The sequence below is a fragment of the Salvelinus namaycush genome, chromosome 24 (assembly GCF_016432855.1).
Source record: "Salvelinus namaycush isolate Seneca chromosome 24, SaNama_1.0, whole genome shotgun sequence".
Taxonomy (NCBI): Eukaryota; Metazoa; Chordata; class Actinopteri; order Salmoniformes; family Salmonidae; genus Salvelinus; species Salvelinus namaycush.
In genome coordinates this window covers 15,034,212-15,053,023 of record NC_052330.1, presented here as the reverse complement: position 1 = coordinate 15,053,023, position 18,812 = coordinate 15,034,212, and the positions used below count along the sequence as shown (strand labels likewise).

The 18,812-nt window shown below is 45.1% G+C and overlaps 1 protein-coding gene and 1 non-coding gene across 2 annotated transcripts in view; both read right to left on the bottom strand.

Annotated features, from left to right (window-relative positions):
* Nucleotides 1–11,000, bottom strand: part of ift172 (intraflagellar transport 172) — a 28,870-nt gene extending 17,870 nt beyond the window's left edge. Inside the window, exons 1-21 of the mRNA XM_038963196.1 lie at nucleotides 10,812–11,000; nucleotides 8,819–8,962; nucleotides 8,519–8,631; nucleotides 8,372–8,411; nucleotides 8,181–8,246; nucleotides 7,984–8,063; nucleotides 7,802–7,889; nucleotides 7,465–7,679; nucleotides 7,216–7,339; nucleotides 6,952–7,047; nucleotides 6,573–6,734; nucleotides 6,063–6,116; nucleotides 5,749–5,852; nucleotides 5,276–5,361; nucleotides 3,823–3,935; nucleotides 3,329–3,496; nucleotides 2,844–2,980; nucleotides 1,864–1,971; nucleotides 942–1,026; nucleotides 350–442; nucleotides 131–208 (exon numbers count right to left, since the gene is read on the bottom strand). Of these exons, the coding sequence (XP_038819124.1) occupies nucleotides 131–208; nucleotides 350–442; nucleotides 942–1,026; nucleotides 1,864–1,971; nucleotides 2,844–2,980; nucleotides 3,329–3,496; nucleotides 3,823–3,935; nucleotides 5,276–5,361; nucleotides 5,749–5,852; nucleotides 6,063–6,116; nucleotides 6,573–6,734; nucleotides 6,952–7,047; nucleotides 7,216–7,339; nucleotides 7,465–7,679; nucleotides 7,802–7,889; nucleotides 7,984–8,063; nucleotides 8,181–8,246; nucleotides 8,372–8,411; nucleotides 8,519–8,631; nucleotides 8,819–8,962; nucleotides 10,812–10,850 (2,193 nt within the window). The 5' untranslated portion in view covers nucleotides 10,851–11,000. The remainder of the gene's footprint in view (nucleotides 1–130; nucleotides 209–349; nucleotides 443–941; nucleotides 1,027–1,863; nucleotides 1,972–2,843; nucleotides 2,981–3,328; nucleotides 3,497–3,822; nucleotides 3,936–5,275; nucleotides 5,362–5,748; nucleotides 5,853–6,062; nucleotides 6,117–6,572; nucleotides 6,735–6,951; nucleotides 7,048–7,215; nucleotides 7,340–7,464; nucleotides 7,680–7,801; nucleotides 7,890–7,983; nucleotides 8,064–8,180; nucleotides 8,247–8,371; nucleotides 8,412–8,518; nucleotides 8,632–8,818; nucleotides 8,963–10,811) is intronic.
* A 212-nt stretch (nucleotides 11,001–11,212) lies between these two features.
* trnaa-ugc lies at nucleotides 11,213–11,284 on the bottom strand. The gene has a single exon. It is a non-coding gene; the product is annotated as a tRNA-Ala (tRNA).
* Between the last annotated feature and the right edge of the window lie 7,528 nt (nucleotides 11,285–18,812).

Here is an 18,812-nt window from a genome sequence, read left to right as displayed (position 1 = left end):
TCCTTCAATAAGGGCTATGTTGCACAGTTTCATGGGGGAAAATCTCTGTTATTAGTTTGTTTTTCTTGCAGATAGCTGATAAAATAACAATTTCATGTGCGGGTAGTACAGTCTCTCAGTGTTCGTTTACCTTGGACTCAGCCACAGCGATGCAGTCGTCCCACATGTGAAGCTCCTGATACATCTCCATCACCTCATCAATGGCATTCTACAGAGTGGTCACACAACCCAGCGACACACATCCCGGTGAGACTGGGGAGGCTCTTCATGCCTTCCCTACAGACCAAGCGCTTCATTGAGTTGTATAGTGTTATACAGACATTCCACCATTCAAGTTACACCCTCCTACCTGCTCCATATAGTACATCTCAGCCAGTTTGTAGTTCTTGTCCAGCATGGCGAGGCGTGCTTTGACTTGGTAAAACTCGGTACCATCACCACCCTGGAGATTAGACAAGGCAAGTGTCACATAAGACCAACTTCAACATGTATCTGAAAGGCTACAGGGAATGGCATGTCCTTTCTATCAGACTGGGGCAGGCCGCCCTGCATTCAACAATGGTAAACAGGTGCTGGGGGTGCGTGTGTGGGCATGCATGTGTGTGATTAGCATTAATGGAGTTTAATAGCCCAGTGGAGCAGAGGGATGCAATGGATGGATTGACTGGCCTGGCCAGTCAGGGAGCAGCTGTGCTGGCAGGGGTGTCAATGTGCCCATGCTCCAGGGGGCAGAGAGACCCACACAGGGGCCCCAACAGACACCCAGGGCTGAGCCCCGTTGCCCCAGATGGGACACCTGGATTGGATTGCCTCCAACTCAGGGCCTGGATGACGATGGACCCAAACTAGAGCCTCCAACACTACTCAGTATATCTACTGCCAGTTATGAAGAGAGGTGGGGACCGGCGATGCATGAGAGACCAACACACTACAGTACGTACGTGTTCCTTTGAGACTTGGTCAGCGATGTTGTTAGTCTGGTTCAGAAAGCGAGCTTTGGAGACATCCCCCAAGGCAGCAAAGCACCTAAAAAACACACAACACAACTTAAGGCACACCGAGGGCGCAGCAAAAACAAATGTGTACAGACAAAAACTCTTGACATAACCTCTAAAACAAACACCAAGGGCGTTCTATCAACAGCCTTCAGCCATGCTACAGCGCCGGGGTGAACATTTCAATGGCTTTCTAACTTAGGCCGCCTGTATCACCAGCTTTCAGGGAAGTTGCATCACGCTAATAAGCTGCGTTCGCAATCAAAAGAGGAGCATCTCTTTTTAGCTACCTACCCTCCTTCATTTACATTCTCCTCTCCAGACAAAACCTTTTTTTCCCCCTCTGCATGATTTATGCAAATCAACCCCCATACATCAGGAACGGCCGCTGCATTATTGATGCCATGCTACAGTCAAATCTAACTTTCACCCCGCAAAAAAAGTGAAAGAAAAAAAATTGGCTTAAGTAAGCACCACCAGAGTAAGTTAAGTGAGTCCTATTGAGAGAGATAGCTTTTTGTAGCCAGGGACACATCTTTCAACGTGACACAGAGTACTCTCAGTTCTGGGTGAACTGCTTAGCGCTGTACTATTTCTCCCCCCCAGTCACGTACGCATAGCTCAGATAAAAACACTGAGGAGGGAGGGGGCTGCTCCGGGCTAAACGTCTTCACGGGAGGCGAGTCACTTTTCACAAGTTAAAACGGAGAGAGAGCGAGAGAAAGGATTGTATTAGAAGATAAGCCTAACGGTGCTGTTGTTTAGGTTTTACCGAGCCCCCTTGGGACACGCACGACGACATGAGTGGGGTGTGTGTATGTTGTGGCATGAGTGACGCAGTATGCGTGTGGTCCCCCGTTGTGCTGACCTCTCTGCGATGTGGAGCTGGCGGGCCTCCAGAGACAGTTTGCTCAGAGTTTTCCACATGGCCTCCGTCTCCGAGGACATCTCTAGAGTCTCCAGGAACGCTGTAGCTCTGAGGGAACACACACACACACACACACACACACGTGAGTCACACAGCAGGACGATCCACAGGGACAACTCACAGCAGGAGAGAGCAACAAAGTGCAACTAGAAAAAATAGATTCAACAGAAAAACAACCCTCTTTTTTGCAGCTATAGGGTGACAGTTTGAACACAGGTATTTTTCCGCCTAAGCATTTTTTCGGTCCTCCCAAGTCCAAACGGTGTACAAATGAATTTTCGGGACGGAACATTTTTACGGTGTAAACTTAAACAACTAAATATGTACATATACAAAGTATGTAGAAAAGATAATGGACCTATATATATATATATATATTTGTATAATATAATCTTTGAAAATTAACAATCACCAAAATAAAAGCTACATAGTCAGGGAGAATTTAAGATTCCCAAAACAATGAATATAGCAGTATTCATTTTGTGAGTATGTCTGAGCAAAATAACACAGTATTAGCCATGGCCAATTGAATAGAATTCATTGTATGAAATGGTCTTAAATGCACACATTTCTCTACAGTGCCAAGATGGTGGCTTGTAAAATTTTCTACAAAATTCAGCCGCTCAGAAAGGGGCCGACAGCACCCATTGCCACGACCCCACCACCTAAGCCCCTTTTTGAAGGAGAAAAGTTGCAGTTGTCAAATAGACTACATGCACTTCAAATAGGCGGCACAGCATTGAGTGTGGAATGCGGACCAAAATAGTTGCAATCTAAACCCACATTAATTCCACCCTGGATGTTGCACAATTAGGGATCTTATCAAAACCAATTCAGCAACTAGAATTGTAATACATTGTAAGCTGCCACTTTTGTGCATTCTGAAAGACCCACGGCATTCTTACAAGGTAGATACTAACCTATAATAGTCGCCATCGTCAATAGCTGTTCCAAACTCGATAAGGCCCTCGTCCAAGGTGTAGGACACAGTGTTGACCCCCTCAGTCACGATCACCTCTGTCTTACCATTGGACCTCTCCAGATCCACTACATCCCCCTGTGGAAAACAGAGAGGCCAAATCAGCCCTATTCTCAGCCCTTATAGTTCTACCTGCTAGGAGATAATTACACTGTGTGCCTTTCACTGCACTCAGAGACTTAATCAAAGGTTCATCAAGACAGAGGAGGACAATAAGAACACAGGCATTACTAAATGAATGTTTCTGAGCGGCTGGGGGGTGAAAAAGAAGAGCGGCACACAGTCGGTCACATTGGGTATTAAACTTCAAGGTCTATAAACAGACAGTAGTCAGCTCAGTAGTTCAGCCACACGGTGACTAACGTTAGCCCTGCCAGTAGCATATGAGCTGGCCGGACCCTCTCCCCCCCCTGCCCCTGCCCTCACCCTGAGGGGGAACATGGTGGCTCTCTCTGGGCTGTCGATGTTGTACCACACACACAGGTTGCCTCTGTTCTGGCTCACCACCACGTCACTGCCAGGAACCCACTGCACGTAGGAGCAGAAGCTCAACACTGTGGTCTTAACACTACTCTCGATGTCATACAGGTGGAGCTGAGAGAGAGAGAGGAGAGAGAGAGGAGAAGAGTTAGAGGATTAGGCAGTGATGCAAGGAATCACATGAAGCAGGTCTGTTACTCAAATAAACTCAAATCCGAGCAGTAATGCACCTTTCAAAACTAGAATTTCAGCTCTACTGGGTCCTCGACAACAAATTCTAAACCATAGCGAAACATCTGAGTACAATGAGTCACTTTTCAGTCAAAAGCTCCCAAAGGGATTCCCAATTAAAATGCTTGGCATCCTTTGCCCAGGGCGAGCACATCAAACAGGCATAGCTCTAGGCAGCCCGTTACTTTGAGCTGCTGCTGCTGCCTCACCCGCAGTTTCTTGTCCCTGAAGAGTAGCTTGCGCCCCGTCTCATTGAGCTCCAGCCAGTCAATCTTGGAGTCGTGGTTGATGGTTCCCAGGTTGTATCCGCCGGCCAGATCCACTGTGAGTGGGAGGGAGAGAGATTACCTGAGCTGTGCCTCGAGGTCGTAGCAGCAATCAATGACTGGTGGCATCGAGAGACCGAGAAGGAAAACGTTCTCAACTCCAGAGTTTGTACTAAGAGGGTAGGTGGTGTATCGTGTTTAAAGCCACATTATATATCTATATATCTGCTAGAGACAAGAGATAAAAACGGTATGTTGTAAGTGAGGGGCAATATTAATATTTCAATGTTCACAGTAGTATACATCCACTCTGCCAAACATCTATGATTCTCTAATGAATCATGTGACAGAGGCCTGGCATCGCTTCTCCTTTTATTCTGTAATCAAGCTTCTGAGAAGCTAAAAAGGCATTTTCCAATTTACACTTTCAGAGCGAGGGAGGGAAGGAAAGAGGGGGGGAGGGGAGAAGCAACAAAAAAAAAAGAAACTGCTCCTGTCATTCGAAGGGGAGAAATAAATTGGATGGAGGTTGGTTCTCATATTCACCACCTGAACAAAAAAACTGTTCGGCAGCGACAGAAGGACATGCCTGGACTTAATTAGCACAGGAAGTGGACAGGGCTTGGGCAGATGGCGCTCAGCTCAGCCCTGCACTGTGGCGGGGTCTGGGCTTGGGCCGTGCTTTAGACTCTACACTGCTGCCCACCACCCCGCCCACCATGGGGTCAGCGCCTAATTGAAAGGCCCGTTATCTGGAAGCGGCATATGCCTGTTTGTCTCAGCATCATTCTTTACCGGCCCTCACAGGCGCTAGCGTCTCAGGCTGCCCCAGGGGAGAGAGGGGAGGAGTGGGGTAAGAGAGGGACGGTGTGGGCCCGCTAAAATCAAACAGTCGTTTACCTAATCAATACCTAGCAACGTGGGGACCAAGTCGCTCGGAGCAGCGCCTGCCTGCCTTTACATGAATGGGTATCATCCATCACAAAAAGGGCAGGTCAGCGTCTTTGTGTGTTAGAATCTCTTTATCTGCAGATAAGAATGGATGGGAGGGCTGGGCTGGAACTTGGCCTTGGAGTGAAGGTGACCGACACTTTTAGTTCAAATATTTAGCAATTATTTCACATGGTCACTTTGGATGCAAATTCCTTCACTAGATAGTAATAGCCTAGAGAAAAACACATGACACGATTTTACCTTTCTGGAAAAACTAAAGGCCTGAGAATAAAAGCTGTAGTCAACAAGCACCAGAGTCATAACCTTGGCTTGACCTTGACCAGAAGACAAACCTTCTGCAGCACAGAAATCATGTCTTCGTGTCCTCGGTTCACCATCTCAAAGGAGCATACACTCTGCATCATACATATTCATGACATGACACACACACACACACACTTACCAATGGCAATGGTCTTGATGTCAATCAGGTAAGCTAACTTTTTGCTGCCTTCAACCCCCCTCTGTTTCCTCTCATTGAGACGAACACTAGAGATGCAGACACAGTGTGGGGTAGACATATACGTAAGCAGAGGGGGAATGTTAAAACTGAACATCCAAACATTAGCACAGAAATATCTCCAATCTGACAAGCTTGACACCCTGAATACATTAGGATGGATTTGTAATGACTAACTTTGTGCACTGAAAACTGACTTGACAGCTGCATGCAAAACGCTTACCCTTCTCATGCATTCAAAGTATGCTCGACTGTCATGTACAAACAAAGCTCAACACTACCACCTATTGACCATTCTTCACATAAGAGGAGAAGACAAGCAAAAATGTCTCAGTGACATTAGAAAATGCAACTGCTTTCTATAATATAATATGCTATAAATATATGCATTACAAGGAGAATGAGTGAAAGCCAACCTGATTAGATGTGGGTTCATGAACTCAGTTCTCACTGATCCCAGGATGTCATTGCTGCCGTACTCCACCAGCGTCAGCTCCCCAGCGTTGAAAATCATACACACCTGACACAACACATCACAGTCAGCAGCTGACTCTCTACCATTAGGAGAAAATTCGGAATTCCTATGTTCAAGAAGCAATGACAGGCAGTTAACAGGGACATGACGTGTATTTTATTATTCATAAATTGGGATTGCAGAACCTGAAAACTCCTCACTACAGCACATAAACTGCAGACAAAGCTAAACAGGGACAGAAGAATGGAATCGTACCGTTTCATTTTCAAAGAAGAATTTTTCATTCCCCCCGGAGCCTTGCCATGCAACCTGAAAAAAGAATTGCAGAGGGGTCTTTGTTTACTTGGGGCGAAGCGCGGTGGGCGTCACTTCCTGCTTTACACTACATTACACACACATATACTGCAGTCTGTTATCGCGTATGTCTGTCATTTTCGACAGCAGCACTCCAGCTCCAGTGAAGGCTCTTTGAAAACTCTCAGTTAAACAGGGATTAGCACATCGAACCGTGACAGCCCTTGAACTTTTAAAACAAGTCCTTGGAACTTCTAATAGAGCAATTTGTTTCTCACTGTGCCACAGACAATATGCAAAAATATTCGCATAGAGGAGTGGCCCATAAAAAACATCTCTTGCACTTAGTGTCTTGATTCTTCCAACGGCTCACTTAAAATTCGAGTCTGTATACCACACACATGAGCAGGTAGAGAAAGAATTACCTTAACTAGCAGAGTAAAGGATTAGTGAATGGCCAGACCATCATACCTCACTGAGCTTGTTGGAGGCCAGATCTCCCAGTAGCAGGGTATCAGAAGTGTGGCCCACCAGATAGCGGTCCTTCCCCATGATCTTCACCTCGTCTATCTCATAGCCATAGTGGGACTTCAGGACCACCCGCATCCCTGTAGACAGGTTCTTTACAATCACCTGGAGATACATTGTTCAGTTAGTTAGTCAGAGCCTCCAACCAGCAAGGAAATAAGTGACAAAGAACTGTTGGGAGGGTGTTGTGATGATAAGTGAAGCTCAATACAACCATGTCTCTGAGCCACAACTCAAGGACTCAAGTTGAACATTCCCTGTCAGATTAACTGCAGTGCCCCGCTATCGTTCTGAACTGAAGGCGGTGAATACCACAACATACCTGACTCAGTCCCACATAAGTCATCTCAAATTTGTTCTTGTAGATGCTCCTCCGTAGGCAGCAGTCAAACTGTTCCACTCCCCCACACAGTGTACCCTGAACACAGGGATTGACAAAAACATGTTTATGAAGCTGTCACAAAAGTTAGAATTGCAAAAAGCTGTGAAAGGCAACGTGTAGTCTACTTTACACAGTACTGGGAGCTAAATCAAGTATTTCATTACTGTTGCGAACAGGTGTGTTCGTTCATGTATGGTTACTCACTGCACAGAGGCGTGAGCCATCCTTCTTCCAGGCCAAGGCAGTGATGGTGTACAGGTTTGGAATCTCTTTAGGGGATGCTTCATCCCATGCACCTTTCCGAGGACCCCAGTTGAAGACTCTCAATCTGAAATGACATCATTTGAACAAAACAGCTTATCACTCAGAACTTCCTGCATCCAAGCAATGTAAGATAAGTTTGTAATATCATGCTTATTACTTGTATACTGATGTATCAAAATGAAGACTGACCGGTCATAGCTGCCGATGACCACAGACTGTCCACTGGGACTGGTGGCAGCCACAGTGAACTCTTTCTCCGAGCGGTCTCGGCTGTAGTCAAAAGTCTGCTGGATGTGACCCTCCCTGCCATAGGCAACTATCTTCTTGTCACATCCAGCCACTATGATGCTATTGGTGCCCCATGCCAAGGCATATGGTGGGCAAGGGTGGGTCAACAATTTGCCCTGCAAAGATGTATTTTTTTTAACAGTGAAATGTGAGAGCAAAAGGTTTGACCCAAGGAGTACTATGAGAAAATTCTCAGGGACACATTGAAATGATTTAATGTCAGTATTGAGTAGAGTACCTGAGATTCTCCTGAGCCTTCGTCATCAAAGAAATATCTTACAACAGTCCCGTCTGCATGGCCTGAGAGCATGCCCTTCCCAGAAACACTAGCAGACAGAGAGGAGTACAGCATTAGAGCTACAACATCAGACTATAACTTTGAATGAGAGGGTTTAAAGAAAGAAAAAGAAAGGCACATACTTCGATGTCAATGAGACAACATAGGAATCTGTTCCGTAGACCGTAGATGACTTGTTTGTTTTTGTGTTGGCAAGGCGAACCTGGGAGGAAGCAAACAAAACATATCAAGATCCAACACAATGTTCTGAAAACTCATAGTACTTCCTGTTATTGAAAATACTGGCAGTAAAAAAACATTGATTGTGTAAATTACTTACCTTTCCCTCTGCTAATCCAAAAACGATAGCGTGTTCTGCTGGCCATAGCAAACAAGTCAAAGCACTCTGAAACACAATGAGATTGGTTTTAAATTGACTTTTAAATTGACTGTTGTTTGTATTTTGGTAAATAACTCAAAAGAGAGCTTGAACATAGTTCTATCTCATCCCAGAAATGTGTGATTACTTACTGTCTGTACAAATTTGTTGCAGATGACCTTTTTCTCACCCCTGTGAGAAATAAAGAAGAAACATCACACTTGAGACAAAGAGATGGTAGAGAGGGCCATCTGTGAATCCAAACCCAGCCTAAATACAAATACCAGAAGCATTCTTACCATTCCTCTCCGATTTTGTAGACATAGATTATGTTATCAGTTTGGGCAATGGCAATTTTTGTTGAGTCAGTAGAAAATGCCATGGCCTTGACAACATAGCTCTTCTTTCCATACTGCAAAAAGAAAAATATCACAAAAACATTATCACTCTATCGAAAATCCAGATTCAGTTGCAAGCTGTGTGTGAGTGTTTCTGGGAAAAGCTTCCGGTATCAAACTGGTCAGACAAAAAGTGGTGTGTACATAATTGATGAGAGGATTGCATGATAGTCAAACTTGACAACTGAGATGCCTACTAACCTTAGAGTCTGCAGGCTTAGTAGAGAACTTATCCCTTTTCTCTCCTTGCTCATCGTACAGTAAGACCACTCTGTCCACAGTGCATACAGCAAATTTGACATTATTCGGTGCCCATGTCATACAAGTAACTTTTGCAGCTCCCTCCTGTGGTAAAGGGACAACAAATTGGATACCATGTTAGTATAGTTACTTCACACGGGTAACTAGCTGTAGCCTCAGTGAACCTGGCAGTGTTTTTCTTCAATCCTGCCTCTGGACCCACACCAACAAGTCTACACACCCTGACCTGGGTTGGCGCCCCCCCTTGGGTTGTGCCGTGGCGGAGATCTTTGTGGGCTATACTCGGCCTTGTCTCAGGATGGTAAGTTGGTGGTTGAAGATATCCCTCTAGTTGTGTGGGGGCTGTGCTTTGGAAAAGTGGGTGGGGTTATATCCTTCCTGTTTGGCCCTGTCCGGATGGGGCCACAGTGTCTCCTGACCCCTCCTGTCTCAGCCTCCAGTATTTATGCTGCAGTAGTTTATGTGTCGGGGGGCTAGGGTCAGTTTGTTATATCTGGAGTACTTCTCCTGTCTTATCCGGTGTCCTGTGTGAATTTAAGTATGCTCTCTCTAATTCTCTCTTTCTCTCTTTCTTTCTCTCTCTCGGAGGACCTGAGCCCTAGGACCATGCCTCAGGACTACCTGGCATGATGACTCCTTGCTGTCCCCAGTCCACCTGGCCGTGCTGCTGCTCCAGTTTCAACTGTTCTGCCTGCGGCTATGGAACCCTGACCTGTTCACCGGACGTGCTACCTGTCCCAGACCTGCTGTTTTCAACTCTCTAGAGACTGCAGGAGCGGTAGAGATACTCTTAATGATCGGCTATGAAAAGCCAACTGACATTTACTCCTGAGGTGCTGACTTGCTGCACCCTCGACAACTACTGTGATTATTATTATTTGACCATGCTGGTAATCTATGAACATTTGAACATCTTGGCCATGTTCTGTTATAATCTCCACCCGGCACAGCCAGAAGAGGACTGGCCACCCCTCATAGCCTGGTTCCTCTCTAGGTTTCTTCCTAGGTTTTGGCCTTTCTAGGGAGTTTTTCCTAGCCACTGTGCTTCTACACCTGCATTGCTTGCTGTTTGGGATTTTAGGCTGGGTTTCTGTACAGCACTTTGAGATATCAGCTGATGTACGAAGGGCTATATAAATAAATTTGATTTGACCTCTAGAACCTTCAGTTGAAGAAAAAAATTGACATAAATTAGCTAACGTTAGTAAAAAGTTATCTAGCTAGTTAAGGACACATGCTGAGGCTTGCTAGATATCAATCAATCAATCAAATGTATTTATAAAGCCCTTTTTACATCAGCAGATGTCACAAAGTGCTATACAGAAGCCCAGCCTAAAACCCCAAACAGCAAGCAATGCAGATGCACAAAGACATTGTTCATCTGGATATCGCCACATGAAACCGAATCTCATCGGGATGCAGTTTTATACATTTCACATCTGTATTACTCTGGATTATCGTCGCTGGTGAAGAAACCTATGCTGTTCCCTTTTAAGGTGGGAATTGAATAAGTAACGTTAACTGTGCCAAAGTTACAGTATACTCTGCACCACACGTGTGTCATCAGACCGTTCGAAAGACATGACCAGATTGAGAAAAGTGCTGTGAGATGAAGGGACAGATAACAGCAATAGCCAAGGCTGGAGACCTAAAGGCACAAAAGGCACTACGTGTGGAGATTTCTGTTTAGTGTGATGCAGAAAAATAAGAAACTGCTATCCTGTAATACTGACTTTCAATGTGGGGCTGGTGGCAGCAATATATACATTTACGGTGAAGCTGGAGGTAGAAAATTCAGTACATAACATATTGAGGCATACTAGGGCTAGCAGCAAGCTAACGTTAGTCATCAAAGCATTCTAGTTTGTTAGCTAACGTTAGCTGTGGTGGTTAACGTTACTAGCTACTGTAGTAGTAAAATGGCCGAGCTTACTTGGGGCGTTAAAAGCGTCTTCAGATGCTTTAGTTGCATGGTTGAAATCTATAATAATCTATGTAACTGATGTAATGTGTAGTCTTTATAAAATATAATATAATCCCGAAGTTACTGCTGTTTACGTTAGCTAACGTTATAATTGGTTCTGTGGATAAGGGAGGCAGACATTTTTCAAAACATCCGTTCTCCCTGGTTACAGTTGTCTGGCACGTATGTGGGCGTGTTACCCAAAAACGTCTGACGACAGCACGCACGAAAATATCCAGAGCTTGGATATATATATTTTTTACATTTTAACTATAAAATATTTGTAAATATAATAACAGTTAGCAAAGCTAGCATTACATCGAAACGCATCAAATAGACCAGTGCTATGGAAATGCAAAAAAAATCCACCATGGAGATGCCGGGGATTGAACCCGGGGCCTCATACATGCAAAGCATGCGCTCTACCACTGAGCTACATCCCCATTCTAAAATTTAATTTCTGAAAAGCTAATATGATATGGCTATCAGCTGTTCAAGATGGTTGAATAAGTTAGATGTTACACGATTAAACAGTGTATCATTTTTTAACCCTCCTATTATGTTGCGGGTCAATTTGACCCATTTCCACGTTTTAGTTGTCTAAAACACTAGTTACCCTCTTTTTCTCCATGAAATTAAATGACTTTTCCTCATTTAGGGTCATGAACCTAACTTCAAAATGTGGACACGCTGATTTCTTGTGGAATGTCTGTGTAGATTGTGTACACAAACATGATGTTGTGGGTAATTTTGACCCGGAGGCTTTCATGTGTATAGATATTTGCACAGGTCCAAAATAAACAAGTGTCTTTGATGTATTTGGTTTTGACTGGTTCTGGTTGCAGTTTTATAATTATGTTTGAGTGAAAAGGAGCTTCCCAAACGTCTCTTTCTCAGTGCGGGAGCAGCAGATCTCTGACATATACACTCAAAAATGAGCTCCAAACAGAAAATGCTTTGTTTGTGAGAAAGGACAAATGTTTAACAAATAGTTCTTAAATATAGAGTTTTTGAAATCAAATGTTATTGTATTTCTTCTTTCTGAATGGTCTGACAAGATAAAATAAAGTTTTGGCTGTTTTTACTTGATTCTTTGACTGTCTTGAGTAGGTTTAAACCGTGCGGGTCAATCTGACCCATACCATAATGGATGTCATTTTTTTCCAGCAAATCACAAAGGTTAAAATATGAAATTGAATTACTAGAAAATGACATTTCATGAAGAAAATGTGTCTTCTTGCATGTTTTGAAATATTTATGGTTGTGAAATAAGTTGGGGGGTTAAAAACCTTGCTTTGTAAGGTTGGTCTTCTGGTATTTTGTGGTGGTTTGTTTAAGCAATTAGGCACAAGGGGGTGTGGTATATGGCCAATATACCACGGCTAAGGGATATTCTTTTGCGTAGTGCCTGGATACAGCCCTTAGCCATGGTATATTGGCCATATACCACAAACCCAGAGGTGCCTTATTGCTATTATAAACTGGTCACCAACATAATTAGAACAGTAAAAATACATGTTTTGTCATACTGTATATAAAGTGTAATATTGGGATTCAAACTCAAAATTTAATACATTTCATCTCTATATCTGACATTGTACAGATGTCTTTTTTGCTAAGCCCATAACCATGTGTGTAAGGTGTATACTTTTGTTTCAAAATATATATTTTTAAGACTACCAAGAAACACTATGTGTGACCCTGATTTAGCCCAATGCAGTAAAAGGTTAACAAAAACACACAAAAGACATGAAACTAAGTATGTCTTTGTACAATTCAAGTCCAAGTGGCAAACAATAATGTGAGCATGTGGTTCTGGGCAAGTGTAGTCATTGTTTGTGTGTGTACATGTAAGTTGTTCGTATCTATACGTTTGTATATGGATGGTTTGTTTTACTTAACATATATGATTTAAAAACAGGTGCACAAATATCATACACCCCAAAAACACTAACCTCCCCTTTATTGTAATGGTGAGAGGTTAGCATGTCTTGTGCATTCAGGACTATCTGTAATCATAGTGGCATCCACATTAATGTAGAAGTGTTTAGAAACATATTCAATTCTTATTTACAATAAATGTGACTCCAAAATGACAATACATTATTTACCATTCATTTCTATTGGGCACAAAATAATCTGAAACACAACCAAAACAAACAGCAAATGCATCCAACAAGTTTGTCGCTACTTTATGTAAATTTTTGTGCTACATTCATTTTGATTACTGCATTGTTGGGTTTGGAGCTGCCAAGAAGGTTATTTCACAGTACTTGTGCACGTGACATTAAAACTTGAAACTCAAGTTTCACGTCACTCACCAGGGCCATGATGATCTGAAGGAGACTGCCAAATCAAGGCAAAGGTAAAAATCTCTGGTTATGAAACAGATGGAGATATTTGTGATGTTCCTCTGGGTACCAGCTCAAGTGGGAGTAGAGGGGAATGAGGAGGTGGATGTGATCGCCAAGCAGGCTCTTAAACATCCTAATGTTGAGATGGAATTGTCAATCAGTAAAGCAGAAGCCAAGGGGTTAATAAGAACAGCAGTTAAAAATAAGTAGCAAGAGTTGTGTAACAGGGAGAGAAAGGGAAGACACCTGTATAAGATCCAGGAAAAGGTGGGGGCAGGAAGATCCTCAGGCCAAGAGAGAAGGGAGGAAAGTATAGTCACAAGGCTGAGACACACAAGGCTCAATAGTACATTGAAATTGGTGGGGAAACATCCAACTGGCAGCGAAACAGTTCATTCAGCCTCATTTACTGCCTTTGAAAAAAACAGGTGATATGGCTGACTTGCTTAAACAAATGTGGTTTCTGACAATTGAGATGTACAAACTATGCCATGAGGGGACAACGAGCGGATAAGAGGCAATCCATAATTTCGAAGGACGAACTCGGTCAATACAACAATTTATTCAGCACTTTTGAATTGTACAGCAACAGAATTCAAAACATGGACCGTTCTTACAGTTTTCTCCCTGTACACCAAGTCAGAACAGTAGGATAAATAAAGGGGCATATAAGCAGACAATGAAAGCTCTTACAATATTTGAAGATTACATTTCTCTAAAACAGGCTATAGGCTACATGTGCACTACCAAGTCAGAACAGTAGGCGGAAGTAGGGGAAACGGGGCCAAATTATTAGGTTGAGGCACATGGGCTACTAACAGCTTACTGCACAACATACACTTAATATTACTTTCTTAGCTACCATATACATATCTCCCTGGCATATTACATAATTTATGCAGCAGCATACAAGACATTTTTGGACTCACCTTGTTGTGCCTTGCACTTCACAGATCATGAGGATATCTTATTCGTCTGCCTGTTTTCAACAAACATCTTACAAGGTAAGCTTCGATTTGGTCTGTGTTTGAGATACAGCTACATGGGGGGTATCAAATTATCCCTTAGGTGTGGTTTCTACCAACCTGACACCACTTACTAAAACATCTGCCTATTTCTAGTTAAGTCTATCAAACCCATTTTTTCCCTGATATTGTTCACATGTTGTGGAAGCCATCTGATGTGTTTCCAGCTCTAGTCAGCAATAATTAACTTATAGCTTGTCAATGAAAGATGACTTTCAAAATAAAAAAACGGTTATTTTGTGTGTGCTTGAGCTTGTTTATTCTGAACTATATAACTCCTATCTTCTGATCATTTCCTCATAATCTCCCAGATGTCATCTTTCCAAATATACCAAGTTCTTGCATGTCAGAATCATATAATTACACATGAATAGCAGTTACTTTTGGTTATGCCTATTTAGGCGGAAATCTACATTTTGCCATTACATTTAAGAGGATATATTATCAAACGGCAAATGAACCATGAGAAAAATCACCCGCTGTGTGTAGAGACCAGCTGTCCCGGTTGCTGGCAGCTGGAATGTTGTCATTAATGCATTGTTTGAGTGGTTGACAAGATGCATTCTGGTCGGCGGCCAGTCACCACAAACCGCAGCGTGTGCAAAACTGCTTGCGTTTTGCCGCCCACCACCCTATTCCCATTGAAGTCTATGAGACCTCTTTGACACTTACCGCGGCCTGTCTGTAAGAACCCTAAGTGTTGTTGTTTTTTTGCGACTTTTTTCCCCCAGCTGTGTAATACTGTCCTCCTGCTTATTCTGGGGTTCAGACTGAATGCAGTGGTAAACGTGCTGCTCATAATTGACAGCAGCAATATAAATTGACAAGGGTGTTGATATGTCTGCGTTTAGGCATGGCGGAATTCCTTGTTTTGAGTCTATGTGTCTCTCTCATTCTGCTGGAGTTGACCTAGTATTTCATAATAAAAATACCTTACGCATCCAGTTGTTTCTCCATTTGTAACTCACCCACCTATCAGGTATCAAGGTAAGACCCAGATGCAGACTGTGTCGAAGTAACAATGTTTATTACAGCAACAGGGGCAAAGGTACAGGACAGCAGGCAGGCTCAGGGGTAGGCAGAGTGGTCAGGGGGTGGGTACAGGGTCAGGACAGGCAAGGGTCAAAAACCAGGAGGACGAGAAAAGAGAGACTGGGAAAAAGCAGGAGCTGACACAAAAACGCTGGTTGACTTGACAAACTGGCAACAGACAAACAGTGTTCACAGGTATAAATACACAAGGGATAATGAGGAAGATTGGCAACACCTGGAGGGGGGTGGAGACAATCACAAAAACAGGTGAAACAGATCAGGGTGTGACACCAAAAATCACAATATGCTGTTTTACATTTTGTGCTTGTCTAATTCCTAAAATGGAAAAGCAGAAAAATCTGTGCGCTTTTGTATAGTAATATAGAATGTCCTCCACCGGAACCCAACACCGCTCCTCTGGGCCATACCCCTCCCAGTCCACCAGATACTGGAGCCAACCCCCACGACATCGGGAGTCCAGTAGGGATCTGACAGAGTACGCCGGACCTCCCTCAATGTCCAGGGGGGGTGGAGGTGTGTCGTGGGGGACAGTATCAGCGAGGGGACCAGGAACCACTGGCCTGAGCAGGGAGACATGAACAGAGGGTGAGATACGATAGTGATTGGGTAGTTGTAACCTGTACGTCACCTCATTGACCCTTCGGAGAACCTTGAACGGCCCCACAAACCGGGGGCTCAGCTTCTTGCAGGGCAGGCGGAGTGGGATGTTCCTGGTAGTGAGCCAGACGCAGTCCCCAGGATGGAACACAGGGGTCTCACTGCAGTGGCGTTATGCCTGTTCCTTCTGACGATGGATGGAACCACTCATCTACCGCAGGGGCCGAGGTCTGGCCCAGTTTCCACGGGGCCAGGGACGGCTGGTAACCCAAAACACACTGGAAGGGGTTAACCCAGTGGAGGAGAGACGTAGGGAGTTCTGGGCGTACTCTGCCCAGGGAAGGAATCATGCCCACTTACCCTGCCGGTCCTGACAGTGACTCCTCAGGAACCTCCCCAGCTCCTGGTTCATCCTCTCCATTTGCCTGTTGGACAGAGGCTGATACCTGGAAGTGAGGCTGACCGTGACCCCGAGCTTCTCCATGAAGGCCCTCCAAACTCGTGAAGTGAATTGGGGGCCACGGTCGGAGACGATGTCCTCCGGAAGGCCATAATTCCAGAAGACCTGCTGGAAGAATGCCTCAGAAACCTGGAGAGCAGTGGGGAGACCAGGAAGAGGGATTAATCGACATGACATGACCAGAATGGTGGTGAAACCATCAAGAGGTGGAAAAATCGGTTACAAAGTCAGTGGATAGATGTGACCAAGGTCACTGAGGCACGGGAAGCGGCAGGAGCTTCCCTGCTGGAACATTCCGGGGGGACTTGGTTTGAGCACATACGGAACAGAAGTTGACATACCGAGTGACATCCTGTACCAAGGTGGAACACCAGTACTTTTCAGCGATGTAGTGGATGGTGTGAGAAATACCTGGATGTCCAGCAATGACAGCTGTGTGTGCCCAGGTCAGCAGCCGATCCCTTATCCCTGTGGGAACGTAGATGTGCTCGGGAGGATAATTTCGGGGTGCGGGCTCCCTCTCTAGAGCCTGGTGTATGTCCACATCTACGTCCCAAACCACTGGACCCACAACTCAGGAGGATGGGATTATGGGTGCTCTCTGGACAGGAATCTCTCCTGAATCGTAGATATGGGACAGAGTATCGGCCTTGATGTTCTTAGAACCTGGGCGATAGGTCAGCGTGAAGTCGAACCTGGTGAAGAAAAGTGCCCACCTGCCTTGGCACGGTCTCCTCGCTGTCCGTATGTACTCTAGGTTCCGATGGTAGGTGAGGATGACGAATGGTTCCTTGGCGCCCTCCAGCTAATGTCTCCACTCCTCTAATGCCAACTTCACCGCCAGGAGCTCCTGATCACCGATGTCGTAATTCCTCTCTGCGGAGGACAGTTTCTTGGAGAGAGAAAAAGCATAAGGATACAATTTCAATAGGTTACCCTGTCTTTATGACAAAACTGCCCCCACGCTCACCTCCGATGCGTCTACCTCAACCACAAAAGGTAGCGTGGGACTTGGGTGTTTTAGCAAGGAGGCGGAGGTGAAAGGCCTCGTCGGCTGCTGGAGACCACACCAGAGACGGGTAGCGAGAGGGGTGGCGACGGCGCTGAAGTTCCTGATGAAGTGGTGGTAGAAGGACGCAAACCCCAAAAAACGTAACCCCTTGATGGTGGTTGGGACTGGCCATGACCTTTCCACATCTACCTTCTTGTCTTCCATCCTCACTCCCTGCGGGCTGATCTGGTAACCCAAGAAGGATACAGCCCTGGAATTGGCACTTCTCCGCCTTGCTCGAACTTGGGTGATGTGATTTTTCAGGTTGTTCGAGAAGATCAAGATGTCATCGATGTATACAATCGCCTGCCGTCCGAGCATGTCCCTGAACAACTCGTTAACGAATGCCTGGAACACTGACGGAGCATTGGCTAAGCCAAAGGCCATAACCAAATAATCGTAGTGACCAGACATCGTGCTGAACGCCGTCTTCCACTCATCCCTCTCCCGGATGCGGATGAGATTGTAGGCACTCCGCAGGTCCAGTTTTGTGAAGAACTGGGCCCTGCGGAGCTGCTCGATGGCTGACGGCACCAACGGGAGAGGGTACCGATACTTCTTGGTGATGTCATTGAGTCCTCGGTAATCGATACATGGGCGTAATCCTCCCTCCTTCTTGGCCACAAAGAAGAAACCAGCCGACGCAGGGGACGTGGATGTACGGATGAAACCTCATTGGAGCGCCTCTTGAATGTAATCCTTATGGCCTGGGTCTCAGCCACAGACAGAGGGTAGATGTGTCTGCGCGGAGGTGTAGCACCGGAAAACAGGTCGATGGCACAGTCCCAGGGGTGATGAGGAGGAAGACAAGTAGCACGGGTCTTGGAGAATATCTCCTTTAGGTCCTGGTATTCCTCTGGGATGTTGGGCTGAAGGGCAACAATAGGACTCTCAACCGACGTGGCTCCACAGGGGACAGGGAAGCAAGTCTTCCGGCATTCAGGTGACCATTCTGTGATTTTCATCCTCGACCATGAGATTGATTGTAGGGTTATGGCGTTGGATCCAAGGGAGGCCGAGGATGATTTTGTGAACTGGTGCACTTGAAGAAGGAGATGCTCTCCTGGTGATTGTACTCCACGGTGAGGGTGAGTGATGTGTGTGATGGTCCCAGATCTTAATGGCCAACAGTCGAGACCTTGAACCGTATAAGGACAGGAGAGCAGGTAGATAGATGGTAATGTTGAGGGAGGGCCGGAATCCACTAAAGCTGTAGACACAGGGCATGAGGGACAGTCAGCCAGAGTGATGGACACCAAAAAGAGTCTAGCATGAAGAGCTGAATCTGGAATACTCACTCCTGATCCAGGGGATGAAACATCACATGACCGTCCCACTCCTCTAGTGGATCCCGGATTCTGACGTACCGGACACCGCTGGAGCTTGTGCCCTCCTTGCCCACAGTACAGACATAGCCCCAGCTGTATCCGT